General features: G+C 34.8%; 2 protein-coding genes across 3 annotated transcripts in view; one reads left to right on the top strand and one right to left on the bottom strand.

The window, feature by feature from the left end:
- The window catches only part of LOC138308237 (A-kinase anchor protein 14-like), a 36346-nt gene extending 10986 nt beyond the window's left edge, over positions 1 to 25360 (top strand). Inside the window, exons 2-6 of the mRNA XM_069249222.1 lie at positions 21554 to 21766; positions 22453 to 22722; positions 23110 to 23289; positions 23725 to 23777; positions 24830 to 25360. Coding sequence (XP_069105323.1) covers positions 22459 to 22722; positions 23110 to 23289; positions 23725 to 23777; positions 24830 to 24914 — 582 coding nt within the window. The 5' untranslated portion in view covers positions 21554 to 21766; positions 22453 to 22458 and the 3' untranslated portion in view covers positions 24915 to 25360. The remainder of the gene's footprint in view (positions 1 to 21553; positions 21767 to 22452; positions 22723 to 23109; positions 23290 to 23724; positions 23778 to 24829) is intronic.
- Positions 665 to 21547, bottom strand: LOC138308234 (cell division cycle protein 16 homolog). 2 transcript variants are annotated; one of them, XR_011206094.1, is made up of 17 exons: positions 21435 to 21547; positions 18256 to 18310; positions 17375 to 17472; positions 17164 to 17202; positions 16754 to 16870; positions 14705 to 14867; positions 14070 to 14164; positions 13242 to 13375; positions 10225 to 10304; positions 9619 to 9668; positions 8953 to 9026; positions 8222 to 8500; positions 5062 to 5187; positions 4089 to 4224; positions 2672 to 2762; positions 1323 to 2141; positions 665 to 1201 (listed from the first exon to the last, which is right to left on the bottom strand). XR_011206094.1 is itself a non-coding variant. In XM_069249217.1 (16 exons), exons 1-16 carry the CDS (start codon positions 21537 to 21539, stop codon positions 2002 to 2004), a joined length of 1782 nt encoding a protein of 593 aa, XP_069105318.1. In that variant the 5' UTR covers positions 21540 to 21547; the 3' UTR covers positions 665 to 2001. The 2 variants fall into 2 exon arrangements, 1 of the variants encoding a protein (XP_069105318.1); XM_069249217.1 differs by having other exon boundaries at positions 665 to 2141.
- Positions 25361 to 26720: the final 1360 nt, after the last annotated feature.

The raw sequence follows: 26720 nt of genomic DNA, 5'->3' as shown, positions 1-26720 counted from the left end.
AAGGTCTGTGTATAGAGTTCTATGATGTATGTAACATCAATGACAAAGTGCCTAAACACTGATTTCCTAGGGTTCAGGTAAAAGGACCGGTAAATACTGATTCCCTAGGGTTCAGGTAAAAGGACCGGTAAACACTGATTCCCTAGGGTTCAGGTAAATGGACCAGTTAACACTGATTCCCTAGGGCTCAGGTAAAAGGACCGGTAAACACTGATTCCCTAGGGTTCAGGTAAAAGGACCGGTAAACACCGATTCCCTAGGGTTCAGGTAAAAGGACTGGTAAACACTGATTGCCTAGGGTTCAGGTAAAAGGACTGGTAAACACTGATTCCCTAGGGTTAAGGTAAAAGGACTGGTAAACACTGATTCCTCCCTAGGGTTTAGGTAAAAGGACCGGTAAACACTGATTCCCTAGGGTTCAGGTAAAAGGACTGGTAAACACTGATTCCCTAGGGTTCAGGTAAAAGGACCGGTAAACACCGATTCCCTAGGGTTCAGGTAAAAGGACTGGTAAACACTGATTCCCTAGGGTTCAGGTAAAAGGACTGGTAAACACTGATTCCCTAGGGTTCAGGTAAAAGGACTGGTAAACACTGATTCCCTAGGGTTTAGGTAAAAGGACCGGTAAACACTGATTCCCTAGGGTTCAGGTAAAAGGACACTGATTCCCTAGGGTTCAGGTAAAAGGACTGGTAAACACTGATTCCCTAGGGTTCAGGTAAAAGGACTGGTAAACACTGATTCCCTAGGGTTTAGGTAAAAGGACCGGTAAACACTGATTCCCTAGGGTTCAGGTAAAAGGACCAGTAAACACTGATTCCCTAAGGTTCAGGTTAGAGGACCGGTAAACACTGATTCCCTAGGGTTCAGGTAAAAGGACTGGTAAACACTGATTCCCTAGGGTTCAGGTAAAAGGACCAGTAAACACTGATTCCCTAGGGTTCAGGTAAAAGGACCGGTAAACATTGATTCCCTAGGGTTCAGGTAAAAGGACCTGTCAACCATAACATATGAGACACCATGACCTTTTTGATAACATGCGAGACACCATGGCCTTTTTGATAACATGTGAAACACCATGACCTTTTGATAACATGTAAGACACCATGACCTTTTTGATAACATGCGAAAGACACCATGACATTTTTGATAACATGCGAAAGACACCATGACCTTTTGATAACATGTGAGACACCATGACCTTTTTGATAACATGCGAAAGACACCATGACCTTTTGATAACATGTGAGACACCATGATCTTTTTGATAACATGCGAAAGACACCATGACCTTTTTGATAACATGCGAAAGACACCATGACCTTTTCAGTAACAGCTGATTCAGAATCTGATGCTTCATTTCTTCAGCTTTAACACATGTTACTGTACATGTCTTATCAAACCTAAATTTGACATTGTTCTTGACAACATTTCTGGCAAGCAATCCAAATGTGGAGATGATTTATGAGTGGAACACATGAACTGTTGTAGTAATCGCAAACCTGTCTCCTATCTCACTAAGATTTGATGAGAAGGTCAATGTAAAGAACACCCATACTATCACTAATTGTTCTGTGGGGTGACATTAGACACAATCATCATCTCCCAAAATTTGTGAAGTAGTTCTTCTATCTACATCAGTTAATATTTCATTCTGTCTTTGTACACTGCCATAGATATACTGTTTTATGAAGATGTACAGTTTGTATTTGGCATTTTTTCATCATTCTCTGATAATCAATATCACAAAAACATTAAACCAATCACATTTGTTCATATCAAGCTCCTCTGTGGCCATGATGACATTGTTGTCTTCCTATCACCAAGATGTTTGAAACTTTCATCACTTTCGTTTGTATCAAGCTCCTTTATGACCATGATGCTGCTGTTGTTTGCCTATCACCAAGATGTTTGAAACTGTCAATCAGTTTCGTACATAGCAGTCTCCTCTATGACCATGATGATATTATTGTCTGCCTATCACCAAGATGTTTGAAACTATCAATCACTTTCGTCCATATCAAGCTCCTCTATGACCATGATGCTGCTGTTGTCCACCTCCGAGGGTACATCACCTACACTTGCCTTGTTACTTTCTGGTGTATCAAATGCTATCGTTTTAGATATCTGCATGTCATCATCTGCAATATAAATTAGTATGGCAGATCTAGAATTAAAGCCAATAATACCTAGACATTTCTTCATACTAACCTATATGTGCAATTAAAATGTGAACAATCTACAGAGCCTAACTCGATTTCCCTTCTACTTCTTAAATATAACTTCCAATAAGTCAATTTGTAGTTCTTCTGCTACTGGAAGCTCTTTCATATATTAAGTGGAAGATCTTCTGAGAAGACTTCTCTTCTTAGAAGAGCGTAAATCAAATTTGTCTCAGGACAAGGGATCATAAAATATATCATACTGTAAATCAATTTATTTTACCTTTATTAAAGTGATTTAATTTCACCGTTTAAACTCATATGGTTCTTTTGTGTATTTGAAACAGTTTTGTAATGATTACGTTTTAAATTTGTGACTCATATCATCAGAGAAGATCACGGAATTTAATTCCAGAGAAAAATTAGTTGGTTCACACTTCATTGTGTATTATTAGGTAATTATGGTGATTTTTGTGATGATAACATACAGCCTTAAGTTAGATATTTACCTTCACAGGGAGACATCTCTAACATAAGTGCTTCCATCACATTGTTTAACATTGTAGTGGAAAAGGTGTCATCTCTTCGTATCCCTAACGCCTACAACACAAAGTTATAGTAAATAGGACACGTCACTGTATCCCTAACGCCTACAACACAAAGTTATAGTAAATAGGACACGTCACTGTATCCCTAACGCCTACAACACAAAGTTATAGTAAATAGGACACGTCACTGTATCCCTAACGCCTACGACACAAAGTTATAGTAAATAGGACACGTCACTGTATCCCTAACGCCTACGACACAAAGTTATAGTAAATAGGACACGTCACTGTATCCCTAACGCCTACGACACAAAGTTATAGTAAATAGGACACGTCACTGTATCCCTAACGCCTACGACACAAAGTTATAGTAAATAGGACACGTCACTGTATCCCTAACGTCTACAACACAAAGTTATAGTAAATAGGACACGTCACTGTATCCCTAACGCCTACGACACAAAGTTATAGTAAATAGGACACGTCACTGTATCCCTAACGTCTACAACACAAAGTTATAGTAAATAGGACACGTCACTGTATCCCTAACGTCTACAACACAAAGTTATAGTAAATAGGACACGTCACTGTATCCCTAACGTCTACAACACAAAGTTATAGTAAATAGGACACGTCACTGTATCCCTAACGTCTACAACACAAAGTTATAGTAAATAGGACACGTCACTGTATCCCTAACGCCTACAACACAAAGTTATAGTAAATAGGACACGTCACTGTATCCCTAACGCCTACAACACAAAGTTATAGTAAATAGGACACGTCACTGTATCCCTAACGCCTACAACACAAAGTTATAGTAAATAGGACACGTCACTGTATCCCTAACGTCTACAACACAAAGTTATAGTAAATAGGACACGTCACTGTATCCCTAACGCCTACAACACAAAGTTATAGTAAATAGGACACGTCACTGTATCCCTAACGCCTACGACACAAAGTTATAGTAAATAGGACACGTCACTGTATCCCTAACGTCTACAGCACAAAGTTATAGTAAATAGGACATGTCAATGAAAGAAAAAAATGGATAAAAGAAATATGTAATAGACAAGAACAAGACAAAGTAAGACCTCAAGGACACAACAATATTTCTAGTAATGTATACATACACATAATTTCATGTCCAGTCTGGGTTTTTTTTATTTATAAACATGTAAATCTTTATCCACTGTTAAATAAAAGGCTGTAGACTTATAAATAATTCTATTGATTCAAATTTGGGCTAAACAAAATTATTTACTAAAGCTAACATATAAATTTCTAAATGTGAAGAACATAACTGGTTTGTTTATAAAAAGAACCAACTTAAGTTGAACATATTGGTCTCTTAAGGACAGAAATGTGTATTTACCTTGTCGAAGTAGTCCACAGCCATGATATTGTTTCCCATTAGTACATAACAGTATCCAATGGCGGAGTATGTAGATGGATTCTGAGGGGACAGAACCAGGGCTTGCCGGTGGTAATCTAATGCTTCATCATATCTCCTATACACATATTATAAAGTTAAATGTTATAACAAATGTCTATATCTATTTATTTAATTTAAAGGGACAATTTAGTCTAAGAGAACATTAAACTTCTTGTATGCCAAACCCTGTCCTTTTCTTGTAGAGTAATGCAACTTTAGTCTAGAACTGCTCAAATTGCTCTGACAGTAGTGTGTTTACCTTATTAGGTGAATTGTCTTGCCTAAAAATCATTTTATCACCTCCTCAGTGGTTATGTAGTTCATTTGTTTAACGTGCGTGACTTTAGCTTGGATATGCGTACAGCGTACATATTGAACCTGCTTTATCGTATTGATCACGATTTGTAACTACAACGGTCTCAATTAAAATACTCAACAATGACGTGGAATTTGTCAATATTTTATGTTATATGTTGCATAAGAAATGTAGAACAATACATTTATGCCATAATTTGCTTCTTGGTTATGTAAAAGAATTAGCCTGAGTGAATATTCTCTTTAACCTAGGGGTATTTTATATATATTTACCATAGATTTTCTAAAAACCAAATTTCCTGATGCAAACACATTGTTGTGAGTACATAGGACAAGCTGTGTTTCAATGGAGTTGGGCTAGAACTCTTAGGAGTAGACAACTCACTCCTACACAGATATGCAAAGGTCTATAATAAACAATGTAGTTTACCCTTAGTCATTTCTGCATATTAGGGCAACAAACTTAAGTATTAACTCAAATATATTGGGCCATACTTGATAACAATATGTCTTGTTTTAATAATGAATAAGTTAAATTAGGAAGGAAAAGCATTACAACTGAGTGATTATTTCCTATTTTACTGCACACTAAACATACTTGAGTTTCCGACAGGTGTGTCCGAGGTTGTTTAATAGAGGTTCCCATTTCTCCACCATCACCTGGTGACTCACACACTCCACCTTAGATAGCGCCTCCTTAAAGTAGCGGTGGGCCTTTAACCAACTGCCAAGGAAATTACAGTTATAATACTAAAAGTAGCGGTGGGCCTTTAACCAACTGCCAAGGAAATTACAGTTATAATACTAAAAATAGCGATGGGCCTTTAACCAACTGCCAAGGAAATTACAGTTATAATACTAAAATACTAAAATTACAGTAATGCTAACAATCAAAAATATTTATATACTTAAAGTAGCGGTGGGTCTTAAACAAACTGTCAAGGAAAATTACAGTAATGTTATAATACTTAAAGTAGTGATGGGCCTTTAACCATCTGTCAAGGAAATAACAGTAATGTTATAATACTTAAAGTAGCGGTGGGCCTTTAGAGGATTTGTGCAGTCAAATTTTTTTTTTGATAATACGTCAGGATATTGCTTTGGATGAATGAAAAATTAAGTCCCACCCAACGAATCGCCTAGCTTTTAGCGCTATCGGTTGGTTTTGGTCGTGATTTACGGGTAGTGTCGACTACGGTTCAGAGATAATGAGCTAGGCGGTCACGTGGTCTTGTGATGTCACAGTAGTCCGCGGCTACACAAGGTAAGCCTAGTACTATACACCTATACAGCACATACACGTATACGTTAGATCTACAATTTGAGTTTTTCGAGTAAATGGTTATTCTAGCTTTATGATTAAGATATTTTCAGTTTCAAAACATTCCATTTACACCATTTCAAACATTCAAACAAGAATATATCTAACTTTAGATTAGATAATCAGTCCAATTCGATAGCGATATCAATATGATGTTCGGATCAGTCTGGACTGAGATTTAGATAGCATATTATGTAAATTTCTGTGTAATAAAAAACAGTATAATGTAACGCTATCTTTTTACGAGTAAAATCCCAAAATATAGCATGAATATATCTAGAATCCATGTTTTTATTTCAAACTTCTGTCACAACGATGCAAACACGGCACAGTTTTTGAATAAAAATAAAATTTGGACGGTCATCAGTTATGTGATATTGGAGTAACAGTACCGAACTTATACCAAAAATAATATGTATATCTATATTGTTGCCTTTGAAACTTTAAAGTTTACTAAAAAGCAGAAATACATCAATGATATTTCTGATATATGTTTCTTAATTACAGTATAAATGTAGATTTAAATTCATTATTTCAAAATCATACTAAATCCTCAAAATAGTATATTCATAATCGATCCTTTTGTATATCATACCGAAATTTAATAGTATGATATATGAACATTTATCATATAATCCAAAAAGTAACCACATATAGTGTTCAAATGAAAAATGAAATTACTTGTATACAGGCATTATAAATAGATATATCTTGTACCTTTTCAAAAATATACTAAGTGATATTAAAATAAGTATATTCATATATAATTAGTGTGGTAATGCTTAACCCTTCTTGTATGACTATACATGTAGATTCGAAACGGTGAAAATACATGCTTAGAAGTTTTACTAATACCTTAGAAATTACGGTAGATTGCTATATAGATATGCCACGATTCCGTAATTACAGTATTAGACTGGAATAATGTTTAAAGTTTAATCTTTAGTTGAAATAGTTCTTAGAACCATTTTTGTTTCTGAATAAGTCAACTTCCATTATTGTTTTACCTGTGTACGACATATATATATCCTAGGTATGATCAGGGATATTTTATTTCCATTTGCTTTTACATCTTCATTTTAAAAATGGAGGTGACAATAAAAAACCTAGAGCATAGATGTACGGGGTTTCCATAATTCAAATCACAATCCAATTAACAGATGTCCTAACCTGATTGACAGTAAGACAATAGCAAATACCCGATATAATCCACCGAATAGCAAATTGCCCGCGGCCAGGTAATTACAGGTGAGTTCGATGAATGGCGTTGTGTACAGGTAAACAACATCCTGGTCCTGGTATTACATAACCATCAAACTAAAGGCATGGCTAATTATATATCTATATCGGAGTATCTACTCGTATATCGATTAAAAATTGAAAGCGACCGCACGGTCTGAAAAAATAGTTTGTTTTGTTTAATATCTCAATATTTAGATCTTTTATAATATCAAAAATAAATTCTTTCTACCATATGTTGAAACGTTTTACGGTATTGTAATAAATGTATCTCAATTTATTCGGTTAGCAACACACAACACAATGTTTGTAATGATCAATCATTGGTGTGTACGTACGTCAATACTTTAATCAAGGCTTTCTTAAATTGCTACATGTACGTAAAATTTCATTTAACAGTCACAAACTTTGTAATTCACAATGTATCAAAGATACAGACTATGGGAAAATTATTATCTAATTAAAGCTTATTCGTTGCTGAACTCCGCGACAAAAAAACCGAAACTTTTATTTCTGTGTGGATTTTTTTTCATAATTACATGAAGATACCTGCTATTAGAGCATAAATTAGAGTATTTGAAACATCGGATTTCACTCTTTTAGTTATTTACATTCGAGCCAAAGTTATTATATGATTAACTTCACTCAAAAGTAATCATAAAAAATCATTGATCGGCTTTTCCTGTGACCGTCGATGTAAGTGATAGCACACCAGTTATAGTACAGCTATAAACCACGGACTATTGTGACGTCACACGGTTTAGAGCTAGAAAATATGCATAATCGGGCGGCCAGAATTTTGGACCTCGATATCGACTTCTTACGGGTTATTCCGGTCGCGCGCGGCACGGAGAGGTTTCTACACGTGCTAATAAAGCCATTTCCAGCATAAACTGAAATTATCATTTTTGACTGCACAAATCCTTTAACCAACTCGCATTTAGATAACATGAGGCTTCTGTGAACCGACTCCCTTTCGCGGCTACTAAATTCTGTGATTCCTTTTCAGAGCACTTTGCAGAGATTTAAGTTTTTCAGATTTAAAATTTAATTGAATTACTTTTCAAATAGTGCAGGAATTAATATTGTGGAAGATATTGATTTTTTTACCGAGATAAACTTTTGCAAATTTACATGAATCACGAAATTCCCATGCAATAGAAAGTCAGTTTACATTAAACAGTCGTAGTAAACTTACTCAAGATTCTGGAAGGCTATTACACCCATCTCGTGTAAAACAAATGGATCTTCTGGTGCTATAGACAACGCCTGGTTAAAGAATCGCTCGGCCAGCTTACTGTTGTTAGTCAGTCCGTACTCCAGTCCTACATACAGGATAGGCAGGTGGCAGCCTTTCATTAGCTGGGACGCTGTGAAGTACGCTGCCATGGCTTGGTCATGTTCATTCTCTGTCGCAAACGAGTGACCAAACGCTAGCCAGGCTGGTCCATACACTCTATCCATAGAGGTGGCTTTACTGTTTATGTAATGGAATAATTTTAAAAGTGGTGTAAATTTAGATACTGTATAGGCTAGCCTGTTATTTATACATGTTAAAATTATTATGTTTCTGATTATTTATTCTAGGTAAGGAATCTGTTAAATTCTAGGTAAGGAATTTGTTTAATTCTAGGTAAGGAATCTGTTTAATTATAGGTAAGGAATCTGTTTAATTATAGGTAAGGAATCTGTTTAATTATAGGTAAGGAATCTGTTTAATTATAGGTAAGGAATCTGTTTAATTATATGTAAGGAATCTGTTTAATTCTAGGTAAGGAATCTGTTTTATTCTAAGTGATTACATGAGGACAGCTTACTAATAAAAGGACCTACTTTTGTGTAAAAGATTAACAGACTGGGTTCTTATACCCAAGATATTTTAATGTACTGGCAACCTACTTCTATGTACCTAAGATATTTTTCACTCACCTGAGATACCGGCGACCTGGTTCTATGTTGTTGGGTATTAGTAGATAGTAACATCCAACTGCAAACCACGAAACCTAAAGCAACAATCAATCAGTGGTCATTTCATCAGTAGTAAACACATACTTAAATTGTACAATTTTGAATTTTAATATTTGGGAAATATCTGGTAACTTACAAATATATCCCATGCCATTTATATGAAGATTGTGCCATATTAAACCAATAAAATATCTTTTAAGATTAATGATGGAATGTTGAGAAACCTGATATAATTAATTACTATTAAAATATACAGTAAAACAACTTTCTTTTGCGACTACTAAATTTCGCGAATTCTTTTTCAAAACATTTTCGAGAGATTAATTTCCACAGATTTAAAATTGAATGGAAATATGTTTGAATTTAATTGTTGAAGATTGTGGAAGATATCAATTTGCGAAAACAATTTTTTTTGCGAATTTATTTATGATCGCAAAGTTTGGAAAAATAAATTGCACACAAAAGAAAATTGGTTTACAGTAGGTCAAAAGTTCTGTTCACATTGCATACTTCACATTAATTATCACATGGTTCATATTGTATACTTCACATTATCACATGTAGTATAATTCTTTTGAGGGCATATCTATCAATTTGAATTTTGGTTAAAAAGAAATGTTTACTCACCGGTTTATTTGGATATAGATCCACTAACTTGTGGGCTAAATAAAATAATTCTGAAAATACAAAATTGATAAAACATTGAAACGCAAAGACATGATCTACTGACTTGACATCAAACACTTCAAACAATTCCTGTATTTTCAAGATTTAAAATTATTTTCGAACATGCAAGTTGTGAACTTGTCTAAAAAAACTGGAATGTTTTATCTAACACGCTTTCTAACTCAGTATGACCAACAATGGAAATCATGTAAAATAATCTTTGTACTATACGTAGACTGCTGATATTAACAATATTTTAATAGTTTTGTTGTTGACTATTGTAAACCAATTTTTATTCGCAGCTATTAAATTTCGCGAATTCCCTTTCAAAACAAGATCGTGGAGATTAACTTTCGCGTAACAGACTTCATATAGTTCTACTTTCATTTAATACTATCATACTAAGTCATATCTATAATAATTCGCGGATATTAACTTTCGCGAATTTTAGTCAATAGTGAAATTTATGTAAGGAAATCGCACGCAAATTAAAGTTGGATTACAGTAATTAACCATTCTTTAAATCCACAATGAAATGTCTTCAGGTGATGTTTTACAGAATTATACCTTTTAGATTCTTTAACTCCACCAGTACAGCTATATGTAGAGGAAGACACTGGCTATTGTAGGGATCCTTGGTCAGCACCCTGTATAGAATTATACCAATACAACACCCTGTATAGAATTATACCAACACAATACCCTGTACAGAATTATACTAACACAACACCCTGTACAGAATTATACCTACACAACACCCTGTACAGAATTATACCAACACAACACCCTGTACAGAATTATACCAACAACACCCTGTACAGAATTATACCAACACAACACCCTGTACAGAATTATACCAACACAACACCTGTACAGAATTATACCAACACAACACCCTGTACAGAATTATACCAACACAACACCCTGTACAGAATTATACCACACAACACCCTGTACAGAATTATACCACACAACACCCTGTACAGAATTATACCAACACAACACCCTGTACAGAATTATACCAACACAACACCCTGTACAGAATTATACCAACACAACACCCTGTACAGAATTATACCAAACAACACCCTGTACAGAATTATACCAACAACACCCTGTACAGAATTATACCAACACAACACCCTGTACAGAATTATACAAACAACACCCTGTACAGAATTATACCAAACAACACCCTGTACAGAATTATACCAATACCAACAACACCCTGTACAGAATTATACCAACACACACTGTACAGATTATACCACACAACACCCTGTACAGAATTATACCACACAACACCTGTACAAATTATACCAACACAACACCCTGTACAGAATTATACCAACACAACACCCTGTACAGAATTATACCAACACAACACCCTGTACAGAATTATACCAACACAACACCCTGTACAGAATTATACCAACACAACACCCTGTACAGAATTATACCAACACAACACCCTGTACAGAATTATACCAACAACACCCTGTACAGAATTATACCTACACAACACCCTGTACAGAATTATACCAACACAACACCCTGTACAGAATTATACCAACACAACACCCTGTACAGAATTATACCAACACAACACCCTGTACAGAATTATAAATATACCAACACAACACCCTGTACAGAATTATACCAACACAACACCCTGTACAGAATTATACCAACACAACACCCTGTACAGAATTATACCAATACAACACCCTGTACAGAATTATACCAACACAACACCCTGTACAGAATTATACCAACACAACACCCTGTACAGAATTATACCTACACAACACCCTGTACAGAATTATACCAACACAACACCCTGTACAGAATTATACCAACACAACACCCTGTACAGAATTATACCAACACAACACCCTGTACAGAATTATACCAACACAACACCCTGTACAGAATTATACCAACACAACACCCTGTACAGAATTATATACACAACACAACACAACACCCTGTACAGAATTATACCAATACAACACACCTGTACAGAATTATACCAATACAACACCCTGTACAGAATTATACCAACACAACACCCTGTACAGAATTATACCAACACAACACCCTGTACAGAATTATACCAACACAACACCCTGTACAGAATTATACCAACACAACACCCTGTACAGAATTATACCAACACAACAACCTGTACTGAATTATATATTATACCAACACAACACCCTGTACAGAATTATACCAACACAACACCCTGTACAGAATTATACCAACACAACACCCTGTACAGAATTATACCAACACAACACCCTGTACAGAATTATACCAACACAACACCCTGTACAGAATTATACCAACACAACACCCTGTACAGAATTATACCAACACAACACCCTGTACAGAATTATCACCACAACACCCTGTACAGAATTATACCACACAACACCCTGTACAATTACAGAATTATACCAACACAACACCCTGTACAGAATTATTTACCAACACAACACCCTGTACAGAATTATACCAACACAACACCCTGTACAGAATTATACCAACACAACACCCTGTACAGAATTATACCAACACAACACCCTGTACAGAATTATACCAACACAACACCCTGTACAGAATTATACCAACACAACACCCTGTACAGAATTATACCTACCAACACAACACCCTGTACAGAATTATACCAACACAACACCCTGTACAGAATTATACCTACACAACACCCTGTACAGAATTATACCTACACAACACCCTGTACAGAATATATACCACCACAACACACCCCTGTACAGAATTATACCAACACAACACCCTGTACGATTAACAGATTACCAAACTTACAGAATTATACACACAACCTGTACAGAATTATACTACACAACACCTGTACAGAATTATACCAACACAACACCCTGTACAGAATTATACTACACAACACCCTGTACAGAATTATACCAACACAACACCCTGTACAGAATTATACCAACTCAACACCCTGTACAGAATTTACAACACAACACCCTGTACAAAATTATACCAACACAACACCCTGTACAGAATTATACCAATACAACACCCTGTACAGAATTATACCAACACAACACCCTGTACAGAATTATACCTACACAACACCCTGTGCAGAATTATATCTACACAACACTCTGTACTCCTTTATTTATTATACATTGTTCTAAAACACCAAGTTCATCATTTTACTTTAATCTAAATATTTATCAAATATTATAGCATTTACACAAAACATATTTTGGCATGAATTAGTTTTGAATTCTGAAGCGGAAAATGGAATTGATGGGTTTTTTTTTTAAATATGGAAATGCTTTGAATAATGAAATGAAGACGGAATGTTAGCATACCATTGTGGCGTATATATATATTATACATATTGATGTCTTTCTTTTGTTAATTCAAAATGCTTTGATGTGTGAACTTAAACACATTACAAACTAAATTTATGATCAATATGATTATCAACATTACTGAATTTGTATTACAGCGTGTGTTCTTTTATAATTTCAAATGAATAATTTTACAGATTCAATTGCAAAAATACTTACATTGATGTGATTTTATAACAATCTCTAAATTCACAGTTGTAATAATGTCGCTCTGCCAGGTTAACAACGACATCTAAATTGTCCTTAAGGGCACACAATGAGTTGGGAACTGTAAGATTCTGTGGCTTGTTGTACTGAAACACAGGTCAAGGACATTCTTGGAAATTGCATCATGATTATTGTATAACAAGTTGATTATATCCTTTTCGGTGGGATGACACTCTAAAAATTCCAAGGATGGAAGTGACTGTGGACTTGTTACAATTAATCAAGCAGTTAATAGATCATCAAGTCATTCATTCATATTTCATGGTCTTGTGAAGAAAAGAATTCAATGTTATTTTCTCCTATTTTGTTCACAAGTTTACAACTCTTATGTTTTTTGGTTTTTTTTTTGTATTCATAGAAAATGTGGTAATATAAACAAGAGGCCCAAGGGAAACATTAACAGCCAATATCGGTCGGTTTTAACGATCACAACCAGGCATACATGCAGTACACTATAGTGTAAAGAACGACTTCCGATCGATTAAATCCCGATCATAATGATCGATATTCGGTGCACTTCTCCAAACCAAACCCTCTCTAAACCAGCCGAAATTATATGCACCGACCATGATCGGTTTAGGGAAGTTCCACTGTATATACCTCTCGGCTAGAGTGAATTTTTCGTTACCTTGATAACTTAAGCATTCAATCGAATCGTGACCAGAGTTTGATCTATAGGAGGTAGTGATTACAACTTAAGTTTGTGGAAATCACATGAACTTTGTTAAACATATAATACTACCTCACGATTGTATGATTATGTACAGTTCATGGCCATACCTTTTTGACTTTATTTTCATAGAGAAATCTGACGAGTTCCACTTCTTCTTCCGGGCATTGTAACGCAAATGGTAATGAATCAATTAGTTCTCTTTCTGAAATGGAAGCCAGATCAACTATACAACACAATTATCACCCAGATTTTTTCATTACAGTTATTAATGCATAGTAAAAAGGCACATAGTACAGTTACATCTATACAGCAGTTTAGAGATCCCAAAATGACAAGTATGATTTACCGTCAATTCGTCCCACCTTTCCGTGATTATGACATCACAATCATGGGAAAATGGGACTAATCAACAGTAAATTGTACTTCACTCACATCATTTTAGGATCTCAAAACTGTGTATTCCATGTACTGTCGAACCTGCTGTAGTGACCACATTTGTAAAAAGATCTGTTCAAAAAGACTACTTTCATGAGGCTTTAAATGGCCAATTGCAACACAATTTGACCTGTGTATAAAGAGATTTTCAGCAATATCTTTATCCCAGGGATTTGACTTTTTTCCCTAAGCTACACAAGTAAAGTCATATATCATACATTTGTAGCTATGGATGCCTTTACAATCTTATATACTTTTGTACGCTTGTAATAAATGCAAAACCGTGCAATTAAATCCTAATTATAACCTTCTTGTGCTGACAACATGTGGTGATTGACTAGAAGGTCGAACGCCTCAAAACAGTACACATCCTGTCGAAGGGCCTCCCGGAAACATTCTACAGCCAAGTTTCTGTTGTCCATGGCTTCGTATATTTTGCCACGTAGTAAGTTGATGGAGTGCTCTATTGGCTGTGGAATGAAACAGTGGTTAAAGTCATTACGGTAAACCTCCGGTTAATTCGAGCCGCTGTATAGTTTGAACACGCATTTTTCCCGGAAAAACAGTAATTATTTAGCTAGCAATAGATCAAACACTGACTTTTTATAATCAATCCTATTTCGGATAGTTCAAACACGTCAAATTATGAGCGTAAAAGTAAGATTTTTGTTGGCAAATTGGTGCAATGGGGTCCCCAAAAATGGTGATATATTTTGCACATTGGAACAAAAATTTTTGGAATAAAAATTGTATAAATGATTATTATAACCATACAACAGATAAGGAATTAACATGAACATTTTAAGTCATAAATAAAATTCTTTATGCCGATATATCGTACACAAAAATTTAATCTTAGGCCCAGACAAAGTATATTTGAATATTCGCTGTACCTGATGGAAACACATGGAAGAAATTGCCTATGTTTGTTAAGTCCAATCTAGATACAGATATCAGTTTAAGTCATTATTAAAATATGCATTCAGCCTATCTTTAGTCAGCCGATCAAGGTGTTAAATTACCTGTAAACATGTTGTTTTCTACAAGTTAAAACTAGTAACGTAATTATCTTATTTTAGAAGCAGACAATATGCAATCGGGTTTTGGACAATCTGACAGTCACAGTGCGATATTGTGACCTATTTTTACGAACTGAATATAAACAAATGCAACCAGACTTTCTTTATAAGTAAAGAAATTAATAAAATAAATGTATGCTTGATACGGAATATAACAAAGATCTAACTAGATTTTCTGTGGTTTAAATAAAGTTTCTATCTCAGTTAATGGACGTCGATGTAGATTCTAGACCGCGATCGTGAACAGTGCTGTTTGTGGCTATGTCCACGTGCAAATATGCATGTGGTTTCTGCTCTGCAATTAATATTATAAATGCACAAATTAAATGTTCATATTTACGAGAAATTGATTGAATATAATCTTTCTCGTAAATCAGCAAACTAAATACTTTCCCTATAGATTTTCTGCCTTACATTGCTTATGCCAGGTACGTCGGTACTCAAAACTGATTTTTACTAATTTCAACTTGGATAGTTCGAACTCACGATTTTTTCCTGAAGCTTGATTTCAGATAATTCGAACTGGTCAATCAATATTTGTTTAATTTTGTTCGAACTTACCAAAGGTTTACCGTACACATTATCATGTTTCTATCTCAAGTCAAACTAATGCCGGTCTGGATATTTAAACAAAGCAAATAAAAAACAGAACATAATTAGGAAATAGGAACATAAATGATGTATATTGAATGTATGTTGTTGTTATTTCTATCGGGAATAAAACACAACAGAAAATATGTATATTGAATGTATGTTATGTTGTTATTTTCTATCAGGAATAAAACACAACAGAAAATATGTATATTGAATATGTTGTTGTTTTTCTACAGGATAAACACACAGAAAATATGAATGTATGTTGTTGTTTGTTGTTGTTATTTCTATCAGGAATAAAACACAACAGAAAATATGTATATTGAATGTATGTTGTTGTTATTTCTATCAGGAATAAAACACAACAGAAAATATGTATATTGAATGTATGTTGTTGTTGTTTCTATCAGGAATAAAACACAACAGAAAATATGTATATTGAATGTATGTTGTTGTTATTTCTATTGGGAATAAAACACAACAGAAAATATCACAAACACTATGTACAGTAACCATAAAATCAAAAATTTAGAAATAGGGACTTTTTGTATAACATGATGCACAATATATACTAGGTTTATAGAATATTATAAACACAGAATTTTGCGTCACATGAATACATGAGAAGAAGACATAAATTGAATTAAATTTCATCAATTAACAGTCCAAAAACAAAAACCTACCTCCTTGCTGTTTGTGTCGATGTGTGACTCACTCAAACAGGGAGCAAACGATCGAAGTTTGTTGCTGTCGACCATGTCTAAAATATTTAGGGATTCTTGCCATTCTTTACATTCATACTGAAACAGGGATATGGCAGCTCTAATAAGGCTCATGTTTCACAGTGCATGCATTATTTATGAAACTGTAGAGAAATGTTCATTAGGAAAAACAGAGGAAGGGTTGGCATTTCAATACATTTAACTGCAAATGGTTTAAATTTCAAACATTTGGTAATAAGAGTTAACATAAATGAAAGTATACATCAACCCTTGACCTTAGTGATAGACCCAATAAAAAGTATAAGATTAATCTTCATGTGAAATTCTCCTGTTTCAAGAGTGAAGGATTCTACATTACATCATGTACTTACATGGCAAAGAGCCGCAAGATATCTACAGGCTGAATTTGTCTGAAAAATTATAAGAGGTAGAAATCAGTTATTAACTTAGCATACATTAGAAACAAAATGATTGCTGTTTCACTGATACATAAACTGAGTATTTACTTTCTTAGTTTAACAAGACACTTATTTTTTGGGCAAAAAAGTTGTAATTTTCTTGCTTCGCTATTCTGTACGTAACCTTGTCTAATTTGGCGGTGCGTAACAGCTTTGATGCCCGGTGATACTGTCCCGTGTGATAGAGTGTCTGAGCGTACCAATAGACATCGTCCACATCACCTGAACAATAAATGATGTTAACATATCACTAAATTTAAGATGACAATAAGTTTTAGTGTACAATTATCTATACCACAAAATGCATAAGTACTGTATTCGACCAAATAAGCACACAGGGCGTTTAAAAATGTGAAAAAATGAAAAGGTGCTTAATAAGATGAAATTATTGCAAAACTATACAGTTTTGTGTAGTTTTGGTCTTTATTTATGCCTGCATGGGGCAGGGCAATTGAAATTGAACCCTCAAAAAAGGGGGAAAGACACTCATAGCGAGATGGGCACTTATTGGGTTGAATCGGTAATTTGTATCCTACAGACATGTAATGTTCTCTGGAATACGACCATTGATATTACAGTAAAGCCTTCTTATCGACCACTTCTGTATAAGACCACTTTTCCCCGATACAATCTAAAGACAATCTGCGTATAAAGATCAACTGGCTATATAAAGATCACTTTCTTTCTGTCCCTTTGATGTCTTTATAGACAGGTAAACTTGACTGCATTTCTTTTACCCATATTATGATATGATATGTATTTATCCAATGATTAACGCTAATTGGTGATCATGATTACTATATGTACGATGAGAATGTTGCTCCTTTACCAGTTTATTACCAACACCATTAAAGTTAACATGAGTCAGGACTGTGGCAGCTGGTCTTCCACAGAGATGCAAAACAGAAGTCAGAAAACAAAAGACATTGAATATATTCATAATCAATAATAAATCATAAATACTGGTCATGGTATTTAATAAAATTGATATTAGATTTCACTTACCATTTGACAGGGAGACAATCTTATCAGCCCAAAACAGTGCAGAGTCATAGTGGTGCTAAAATAAACAAGAAATATGCTGGTTTTTTGGACAGAAATGACATTTTCTTTTATCATTCTCAAGCTGTACTTACGATTCACCATACATATGACAATGATGAACATGTCTTTTTTCCAGTTTTCTGTGCTTAGTGTAATATTCACACATTTATTCAACAAAACTGCGGGTAGTCGACTAGTAAGTTCAATATAGTTAGTAAAATTATGACAAATATAATAAGGCATTTTATATAAAAAAAAAATGCAACTTTATGCCTTTACATTTCACAGAATCATGCATTTGGGTAACATATCAATTGTAATAACACATATTTTATATATAATTATCCTTTTATAGGAAAAATGGAAGTATTCAATGTATCTTAAATAAACTCTTTTAGAGCATGTAATCATACTTTTACTAACAAATCATTTTCAAACTAACGATAAACTTATACTGAGGTTTATCTTTAGGCTTACATGTTTAGGTGCAGACCAAGAATGTAGATAAGGAGGATAAGTCACTCAGGGTTTTGGATGAATATGTCGCGAGGGCTTTTGTAATTGTGCACTGACCAAAACGTTGGCCTACTACTGATTTGTCTTGATATCTGCTGGTGCAAACTTTGATAAAGTTTGCAGGTGTAAAGCTTCCCGTCTTACTTTCTGAAGAGGGCCTTCATTTCATGAGATGTCATGTTTTTTTCCAAAGAAATTTTTTGTCCTTAAAGCTTACAATGCAAGTTAAAAAGCATGCATTTGAAATTTAAAAAAAAATAATGATTTTTTTTTTTTTTGGAAAATTGTTTCTGAGACATTCCCCAGTTATGACAGTGTCGTATCCAAGGAAGTGGCAGCCATTTTTATTTTTGCTCTGCTTAGTTACCTTCACTGGCCAACCCCCTATATAAAGCACGGGACTAGACACATGTGCGTCATTTCAAACATAACTTGTCTCGTATAGACATGCCCGGATATTGCAAATAACAATGTCAAACTGAAAATAAACACTGCACTCACCTGACGAGGTTTCATTGAAATAATACATGAATGTGTTGTCAGCTAAATCCCAAATAATATCCAAAACGAGCTAATGAAACACTTCAATATGACTAAGTTTTACACGTACACTGACACGTGTGTGTCCTTGGTACAGTAGTTGTCGCTTGTTCGGGACAGGTAGTCACGTGTACATGGTTAGTCGAGTACATCGGTTACGATAATATACGTGGAGATATGTGGACGGTTAATCATTTGGAATTCTATTCATTTGTGTGGAAATTTTATTTTGACAAAAATGTAAATGACAGCTTAGAGGATGTGATGAATTTTGTTGCCAAACAAGCCCCATATACCTTTATATGCAAGTGTTTTGTTTACGTAATAGTAGGTGATAACAGTGGACAACTGCCAGGTTTGTATGTACGTGTATAGACTCAGCGCATGTGTGTCGATTCACACGCTTTATATAGGGGTCGGTAAGAGCACCGGATACAGACAGAGCGAAAAACAAAAATGGCTGACCTCGAATGGGGGTTGTCTCATAAACGATTCTTGAAATACAAGTGTGCTAAATTTTTTTTTAATCTCAATTTAAAACTTTTTAACTTGCATTGTCAGCTTTAAAGCAAGGATTAGATGTCATGAAATTTATGAAGCTTTACATTTCTGTTTCATTCGACTCAATCGCCATAAGACAGTGAGATATCCTTCTCACTTCTAAATCCTTGATGCAGACATTTAACAACCTTCAAAATGTAGTGTAAAAGGAGCGGGTCAGTGTCGTTTGTTTGTGCATAGTACTATTGAAATACACTCTCTGTCACTCAGGTGACAGAGCACGCTTCTTTGGTCCAGTTGGTAGAGCCGTAGTTGTTCACACCGGAGATCCAGGTTCGATTCCTGTCAAGTGTCCTGACCAGGAATTTAACAGGTTAGGCACAATCCTGCATATGGGTAACAGTCACCCATTAGAGTAACAGTTACCAGTTTGAGTAATCAATAAGGTACACATGCCATGGAGAAATTTTAATTCTGATGGCACATTTCAATGTAAATGAAAATCTTAATTTGTCTGCTCTGGAATTTTAAACTAAGTATAACCACTGCATTGCTCTGTATTTTGACCGCAAAAAATGTTAACAAATCACTTCACGCCCCTACTCGCATGAGTTATGTGGCTTAGCTTGAACGAATTGTGCATCATTGGCTTCAATCAACACATCTCATCAGTAGAATGGATATCACTCTACATGCAAAAATTGTTGGTTTTTAATTTTCCTCTCAATAACTGCGTCTATGATCGCATTGAAAAAATGTAAACAACTACCATCGGCCATTCTCTTGCTTCGAGCTCCCCTCAATGCCGCCTAAGCGCCCCCTATGTTAGAGGTACGCACCTCCTGCGCACCCCGATTCCGTTAACCTTCTCCATGATCACTGTAGTAAATGGAGAATACAAAGAGACTAAAGAGACACAACAGAATTGATAGTTCATGCACAGAAACTTAGAGTCTTATAGATCAGTAGTAATTAAGGCATTCTAAAAATCATGACCCCCTTTTTTGATTTTTTTTTCTAACAATACTATGTGTTTTCCTTTCACAGAATTCCTCATTTGAGTAACTAAATAATTACTCAAATGGATAACTGTTACCCATATGCAGGCCAGGGTTGTGCCCAACCTGTTGAGCCTGGGTCGCTGGTGTGCAATAGGCCTATACAAGATGATTTATTTAAAACCTACTCTTAAATAAATCTTCATGTTTCTTGAACACCGGATACCCTGGTTCGATTCCTAGTCGGGACACTCGACAGGAATCATGTGTGTTTTTCATGTGTTCTACACTAGGCCTAGGGCAGTTTTTGTTTATTCGGAACAAGCGGTTCTACTGTGTCTGTGTGTAAACGTAATTACTTCAAGCATAAATTCTAACGGACCTGCATTTTTTCTACAAACCTACAAGGCATTCGTCATGGCTCGCCTGAAAAAATCCACCAGATCCGTCTTAAATTCAACCATTCAAAGCGTATAATCGAAAACGGCCGGTGTCTCCCAATAAATTTGACAACAAAATACTTGTTTCTCTTGTTATTAAACACAATTGATTTGTTAAAATGGTTTGTGATATCAGACTACTTACTGTATCTATATAATTTCGAACTTTTCCTCTCAATTTCGAAAGGTCAAAGCTACAAATTGGATTTTGCTTCTCGCCAGCTTCTGAATTTCCCCCTTCACCCGCCATGTTTTCTATTTCAGCTACTTCCGGTTTCCGTTATCCAATCAGCGAAGCTGTGATAAACTTGCCGATGAGAGGATAAAAGGTGAAAAATGATTGGCTTAGAACAGACCCCGTGGCTCTTGGTAACGTTGACATAAACAATATGGAACCGAAGAGTGTTATGTTTTACCGAACTAACTGACATGTGAGCGATAATACACTCACTAGAAAAAGCGGCGGTTTAAGCGATTGTAAGTAACATTTCATTCTACAATATTTTGGTAATGGCCTAATTAGTGTTCGATCATTCTAGATATGAATTGGACCACTATTTTTGGAATAAATAAAAAAGGCAAAATACGAAAACTTAAAAATGTACAAAGTCTGAAGTGCATCATAAAGGTAAGCACACCTTTATAATGTCAGACTGAAGAGAGGCTTTAATTATATGCTGATGCAGCATTAAATTATGAATGACAACCGTCATGATATTTTAATCTCGACATATTCAAAGTACATGATGAAGTTGGACAGTTTGTATACAAGTACATGTACATCGATCAGTAGCTTCTTTGAATTTTAAAAATAGCGGAAAAGATATCACATTCTGACTGCAAGGTCATCTGGGCTATATCAGGAAAAACAAAATCAGGGATGACCGACCATCGATTACATTTGTATGTCTTGTCAACAATTATTCCGATCAAACATGGCTGAAATTAACAAATATGTTTACATGTACCTTGATGTTAGTAAAAGTACTAGTAGGTGATGTTATTCTAACTATAGATTTTTTTTAACTTCATCACCAGTATTTAATCAGATAGATGCATTTGAATCTAATTAATGTTGACAATTTCTCGGCTGATTTTGACGAACATTTTGTAAACTACTGCCGCACATGCGCCAAGGATTCATTTTTTCTAATTTGTTTTAGGACACAATGTCATCGGATGATATCTATGCTGACCAGGCCAAGCATCTGGTGGATGAAGTCATTGACCATGCTATCAAAAGACTGGAGACCAGCCTCTCTCTGAATGAAAGAGAAAAGACTTTTGAATCGATCCGTATTTCATCAGAGATTAATTCTAGGCAATCAACATTTGTGAAAGATGCAAATTATGAAGTGAAAAATGTAAATTGGTTAACTATTGATGAATTTACTGTAGAGAAGGCAGAACAGAAGATCAATGAATTTATCAAGGTGATTATGTCTTTAATAGATGGAATTTAAAGGTTAAAACATAGTCCCACAATCTACTCAAAGGTAGCTTTTGGCAACGACCTAGCTATAGGCATCTTTAGGCCTAAATGTTGTTAGATAGGAACTAACGATTAATCTGGAGTGGGATTCAGTCACATGAACTGGAATTATCCCTGATTATATCTTGTTTTGTATTGTGTAGGTATATGTACAATAAGATTTTCAACACTTTGTTATCAATTAATTTTAAGCCAGCTGATATGTTTTATATTCTGAAATAGTTTTAAATACAGGTTAGGTGGGAAGGTAAAAAGAAGATTTTAAACAAAATCAGCAGATATCAATATCTAACATATACTGTTATGGTAATGATTTTTGTTGTCCTAGACTTGGCAATATGAGGACAGTTGGCAGTACTGTATAGATTTCCTGGGTGAAGATCCACACGAGTTTGATAATCGGTACAGATACAGAGTTCGCTGGAGCATTCCCACCCGAAGGAAACCAATCCCACGTGCTACAGCCTGTGTATACTTCTCATTTGTAGTGTCGACTATTAAACCCAAAGTAAGTGTATATAAATTTAGTAGTAAATCAGTAATTATTTATTTCTATACATACTCAACACAAAATCATTGATTGAAGTTAGACATTTTATTTTAAATCAACATGCCTGGAAAATAACAGGAAATGGCATACAAATGTGCTACATGCATGTACTGTACGGTATCATAGTATTGTGCGTATGTTTAGGCCTACAATGTAATATAACTGTAAATTAGATCAATTTCAGTTCTTTTACATTTATAGAACTGTTTAAATCTTATGTTTAAAGAATTTTGAATCTATAAAATCACATTTCATAAAATAATCTTAAATTTTGAAGCGATTGTTATGTTTGGAAGCTGTTGTTGCTTTAGGATCATATACACCTTTGAGAAGGTTTGTATCAAGATTGCTTTTCATCATTTGTTTTATTTTATTATTTTTTTGCCCTTTTAGCATTTTCCAGTTGATGTGCTATTTGTCTTTGAAGGAAACAGACTTGTACACAAGTAAGTTTTAATATTAATTTTTCCTCCTTTTTCATTCTACAAATTATGTATATATCACACCATACTTAAAGGGACAATTCACTCAGGCTAATTCTTTTACATACCAATAAGCAAAATATGGCATAAATGTATTGTTCTACATTTCTTATGAAACATATAACATAAAATATTGACAAATTCCACGTCATTGTTTAGTATTTTAATTAATATCGTTGAAATATCAAATCGTTGATCAATACGCTTAAGCAGGTACAATATTTATGGACGCTGTACACATACCCGAGCCAAAGTCAAGCATGTTAAACAAATAAACTACATAACCACTGAGAAGGTGATAAAATGATTTTTAGGCAAGGCAATTCACCTAATAAGGTAAGCACACTACTGTCAGAGTGATTTGGGCAGTTCTAGACAAAAGTTGCATTACTCTACGAGCAAGGGACAGGGTTCTGCATACAAGAAGTTCGACCACAATGTGTAATGGCGGACAGCGAGCGAGTTTGAACATCTACACACATGTCACAACCATGAGCTTTTCAGGCATATCATAGTAAAACCGACTGATCTTAATTCCATTAGAACTGTTTTTTCCCAATATATGTGCAAATTTTCATGTTCTCTTAGACTGAATTGTCCCTTTAAAAAGTTGACTTAGTTAAGCTATACTTCTATGTGAGATAGTATATGTTCTCTATCATGTTTGAAATTATATTATTATAATAATACAATAAAAAAATATATTGAAAAAGCAAATTTTATTCATAACATGTAAAATATGAAAAAAAAGTGTTTAAAATTAAATTGAAAAAAAGATTTAACAAATTTAGATCTTTCACAAAATTATACTGCAAAGGTAAACCACATATCAATTTAAAAAAAAAAAAAATATATGTATACTTTTTCTTAGTTTAAGTCACTAAATATCATTCAAAGTAGGTGAAATTGAGGCCTTGCAGAGGGCATTAAGGGAGTTGGATGTTTGAGTTGTTTAAAATTCCATAAGACCACAGATTTTACAAGCCATGTACTGATATCTAAATTTCACTTTTCAGGCCTGGTGAGAGTAGATTCAGGGAGAAGTGGCTAAAGGACATTATAGAAAGTAAAGTAATGATGATGCAAATGGTTGAGTTTTAGGTTTTACCCAAACCAAAATATTAATGGAGGAATTTTCTGAAAATGGTTTTTCTACTCACACCAAAATATTGATGGTGTAGTTTTTATTTAGGTTCTACACAAACCAAAATATTGATTGAGGAATTTTAGGAAGCTGGTTTTTCTATTCAAACCAAAATATTGATTGTGAAGTTTTTGGAACCTGGAGTATTTACACAAAATCTATACATCAATCATGTGAACTGAAAAATAATCATAGGAAGTTAATTTTACTTGGAGTTGTCTTTCTTGACATGTGTCTGGATTATGCTGTTTCCATCTGTTATCCGACTCCAGAGAAATATCTATATTTCTGTGATAATTGGTGTTTTATACTTACATGTATATTGTATATAAATATTACAATTTTTGTGTCACTTTGTAAATGACTTTTGATATCGTCTTATTAAAACGTGTACATTAATTAATATTGTCTTACCTTTAAAAGTTGATCTTTTTAAAGTTACTAAATCATTAGATTTACATAGATTTCTTAGGGTTTTTGACTTCCTTCAAACGTTCTTATACCTGAAATTAGAAAGTTTTCAAAATTACAACATTTAATTTGAACTATTGGCAATGTTTATCAACGTTAAAATATCGCCAAACACAACAAGAAATTGTATCTGTCGGCATTGAATGTTTACAACGGAAAGAACCGAGTGCATCATTGAGTTCGGAATCGAGGTCGCTGAAAATCTCATCCGGCTAATGGATATAGATGTAATAACACCACTAAGAGGCAACTTATATTTTATCGGTTACATTGGCCTGATTAAGCGTAATAGCCGATACATTTACAGCGTATCTCAGTGGCGTAGAAAGAAACGTAATGGGGGGGGGGGGGGGGGGGGGGGGGGGGGAGGGGTGCAAAGGTCCTCAATATTTGGACCCCCCTCCTCGCCCCGCACCCGCAGGAGGAGATTGATTCTTTAATTCAACACACAACCATATATACTTTATAAACTTTTTTCATATATCGTTGAGTAGAATCCTTGTACACATTTATAGACAGTGGCGTCGATAAACGGAAACTAATGAATACGCAAATTGCCATGCTAGCGCCAAAGGTTCGATATTTTTGGTGTTGGGGGGGGGGGGGGGGGACAATCTCCTACGAGAAAAAAATATTACGATTTAGAATTTTACGATGCATTTTGATGAATGTGGGAGCGCCTGATGGCGCGAGATTTGGGTGTTTGAGGAGGTCCGAGGGTCTCCCCCGGGTAAAAATATTAGATTTAGAATGGCTGTGATGAGTTTTACGATATATTTTAATGATTTTAAAGCGTTCTTAACATAATATACTTTTTTTATTTAAATTTACCTGCATTAAGAATTGGTAATTGTGAATGCCGTCATATCTATGCAACTCGATCTGAACATACTGGCTTCACACCATCGGTACATTGTTGTTTAACACAAAATAATAATGAATTAATTGTTTTGCTAAGTCATATAAACAGATGAATCTTTTAAGAGACATTTTTTTAAATAGTACGTAGAACCCCCTGATTGACATTTTAAGTCTAGTTCACGAAAATGTGCAGGAGGACCCTTTTTTCTTTCAAATGTGCAATTTTAGAACATTTCAGTCGGCGAAAACAAGAAATGTATGCCCTCGTCCTTGCCCCCCCCCCTGACCCCCTCCAACCCCGCCCCCACCTCCCACACCCGCTTCCTACGCCCCTGTATTTACATTGCCAAATAATACAGCATAGTTCTATGAAGCTTTAGAGTATTTGATGGAAATATGACAAGAAGTGAGAGGTATTTTCACACGTTAAT

This window comes from Argopecten irradians, chromosome 14, assembly GCF_041381155.1.
Source record: "Argopecten irradians isolate NY chromosome 14, Ai_NY, whole genome shotgun sequence".
Lineage (NCBI taxonomy): Eukaryota > Metazoa > Mollusca > Bivalvia > Pectinida > Pectinidae > Argopecten > Argopecten irradians.
This window is presented reverse-complemented; position numbering and strand designations above follow the sequence as displayed.